Source organism: Geospiza fortis, unplaced genomic scaffold (genome assembly GCF_000277835.1).
Source record: "Geospiza fortis unplaced genomic scaffold, GeoFor_1.0 scaffold55, whole genome shotgun sequence".
In the NCBI taxonomy this organism is placed as follows: Eukaryota; Metazoa; Chordata; class Aves; order Passeriformes; family Thraupidae; genus Geospiza; species Geospiza fortis.
Window position 1 is genome coordinate 9,381,007 of NW_005054308.1, and position 1,947 is coordinate 9,382,953.

General features: G+C 54.0%; 1 protein-coding gene across 1 annotated transcript in view; it reads right to left on the bottom strand.

Annotated features, from left to right (window-relative positions):
* Positions 1 to 709: 709 nt before the first annotated feature.
* LOC115947654 (bromodomain-containing protein 8-like) overlaps positions 710 to 1,947 on the bottom strand; it is a 4,472-nt gene continuing 3,234 nt past the window's right edge. Inside the window, exon 5 of the mRNA XM_031055216.1 lies at positions 710 to 932. Coding sequence (XP_030911076.1) covers positions 710 to 932 — 223 coding nt within the window. The remainder of the gene's footprint in view (positions 933 to 1,947) is intronic.

A 1,947-nucleotide genomic window follows, 5' to 3' on the forward strand; every position in this document is an offset into this window, starting at 1 on the left:
CAGCCAATCGGAACCGCTCCGACAGTGACAGACAGCCGGGACGGCCAATGGCGAGCGGTGTTTCGCGCATCCCCAGCCACGCGCTCTGTCCCGCGTTTCCCACCCCCGGTCCCAGTCCCAGTCCCAGTCCCGGACCCAGTCGCGGTCCCAGTCCCAGTTCCAGTTGCAGTCCCAGGCCCAGTCTCAGTCCCAGTTCCACTTCTGGTCCCAGCTCCAGTTCCAGTCCCAGTCCCAGTCCCAGTCCCAGTCCCAGTGTCAGGCAGGCCGGGACAAGCTTCAACACGGGCCTTTATTTGGGTGCGGTCAGTGCCGGTAACGCTGGACCCACCCGACCCAACACAACTTGATAACAACCAGAACCCGGGAACGCTGCGGTGCCCGCTGTGCAGCCAGCCACCCTCACGGGCTGCACCTGCCTCATCCACCTGGCCATGCACAGCATTCTCTCCCTTGCTTCTCATCCCACGGAATTCTTCTCCCTGCAGGGCTACATCGCTGCTTTTCCCAAAAAGAATGGAGGCTTCCAACAGGGTACCCTCCCCAAAACTGCTCTGAATCAACCCATCAACCCAGCAGCCAGCACTGGGGATAACGAGATCTACCCGAGGCCACGGCAGCACATCCCCCGAGCCTGGGAGATGCCCTGAGCCACGGAGACATCGCTGCTCCAACTGAGAGAGGCCTCAGGCAGGGCTGGTTACCTTCTGCCTCACTCCAGCCTGTCTCTGGACAACAGGAGGGCTTCAGCCAAGACCTGCAGCTGCTCCAAGACCTCTCGCTGCATCTCCACAGCCACGTGGAACACGTGGTGGTCGGAGCTGTTGTACATCACAGCGTTCTGGAACATGAGCATCAGGTCACACTGGAACTGCATCAAGGACTGAATGTGTCCCTTTGACAGCCTCCTCTTTATGCTGCTTAAATCCATGGGTCTACAAAAGACAGAGAGGAGAAGAATGAAATTGCAACCCAGGGCCTGGCATCCTTTGGGATCTGCATGAATGTGCCTGTTCTCATTTCAGGGTGGCCCTGAAAGCACAGCTATTTTCAATCAATTTTATTGCTCAAGACACACAGAGGGGAGTGAGAAAGGCTTTTCTTCTGAGCCAGACAAAAGTGAGTTCAGCCAATGCAACACTTGCTATCCAATCAACTTGGCAGGTCATTAGCAGTCACCTCTGCAAAAAATGGGATGCTGAGCTCCAGAGAAGGCAAGCAGTAATTAGTCTTCAGGAAGTCAGTCCAGGTCTTAGTGGAGAAAGAAAAGTTGCTAAAATAGGTATCTATTAAACCCCCTAAAGATCGAATGGTGCCACCAGCAAAAATAGCAGTGCTGGTAAGGCGAACATGATAGGGAATAAATATTACTTCCCTTACTTTGACAGAATGGGAAAATGAATGGCTGCAGAGAGGACAACTGTGACCAGAATAGAACATGATTCAGCTCTGAAAAAATGCCATTAATCTCTCTGGGAAATATTCTTATGACCCACTTCTGTGCTGAGAGTGAAACATCTGGGGCGCTCGCAGCGGGTGAGGAGGGGGCATCTCCTGAGGCACATTCCAGGCACGGGGAGAAGGGACTGCTGAGCTGCAGGGCCTGGATCCCCTGCCCAGGGACTGTCCCTGCAATGAGCCAGCCATGCAATGCCTGCACAGGGCAGGCACAATTCCCACCAGCTCCAGAGTCAGTGCAAGCTTCCAGGTTCTAATTACCCAGAAGGGAGTTTTACTGAAAGAAATCAGTGGGAGATGCTGGTGACAGCCAAACTCTGGAAAAGGAGGAAGGAAACAATCCCACTGGCCCTTTGGAAACCAGAGAAGGCAGAAAACAACCTGAGTGAAATCAACCAGTGAGCCCTTCCTCCACAAACTCACCTCTTTACCACATCCCTGTATCCAGGGGCTTGTTTCTCTGACACTGCCTTCAGGAACGGGCTGCTGAAC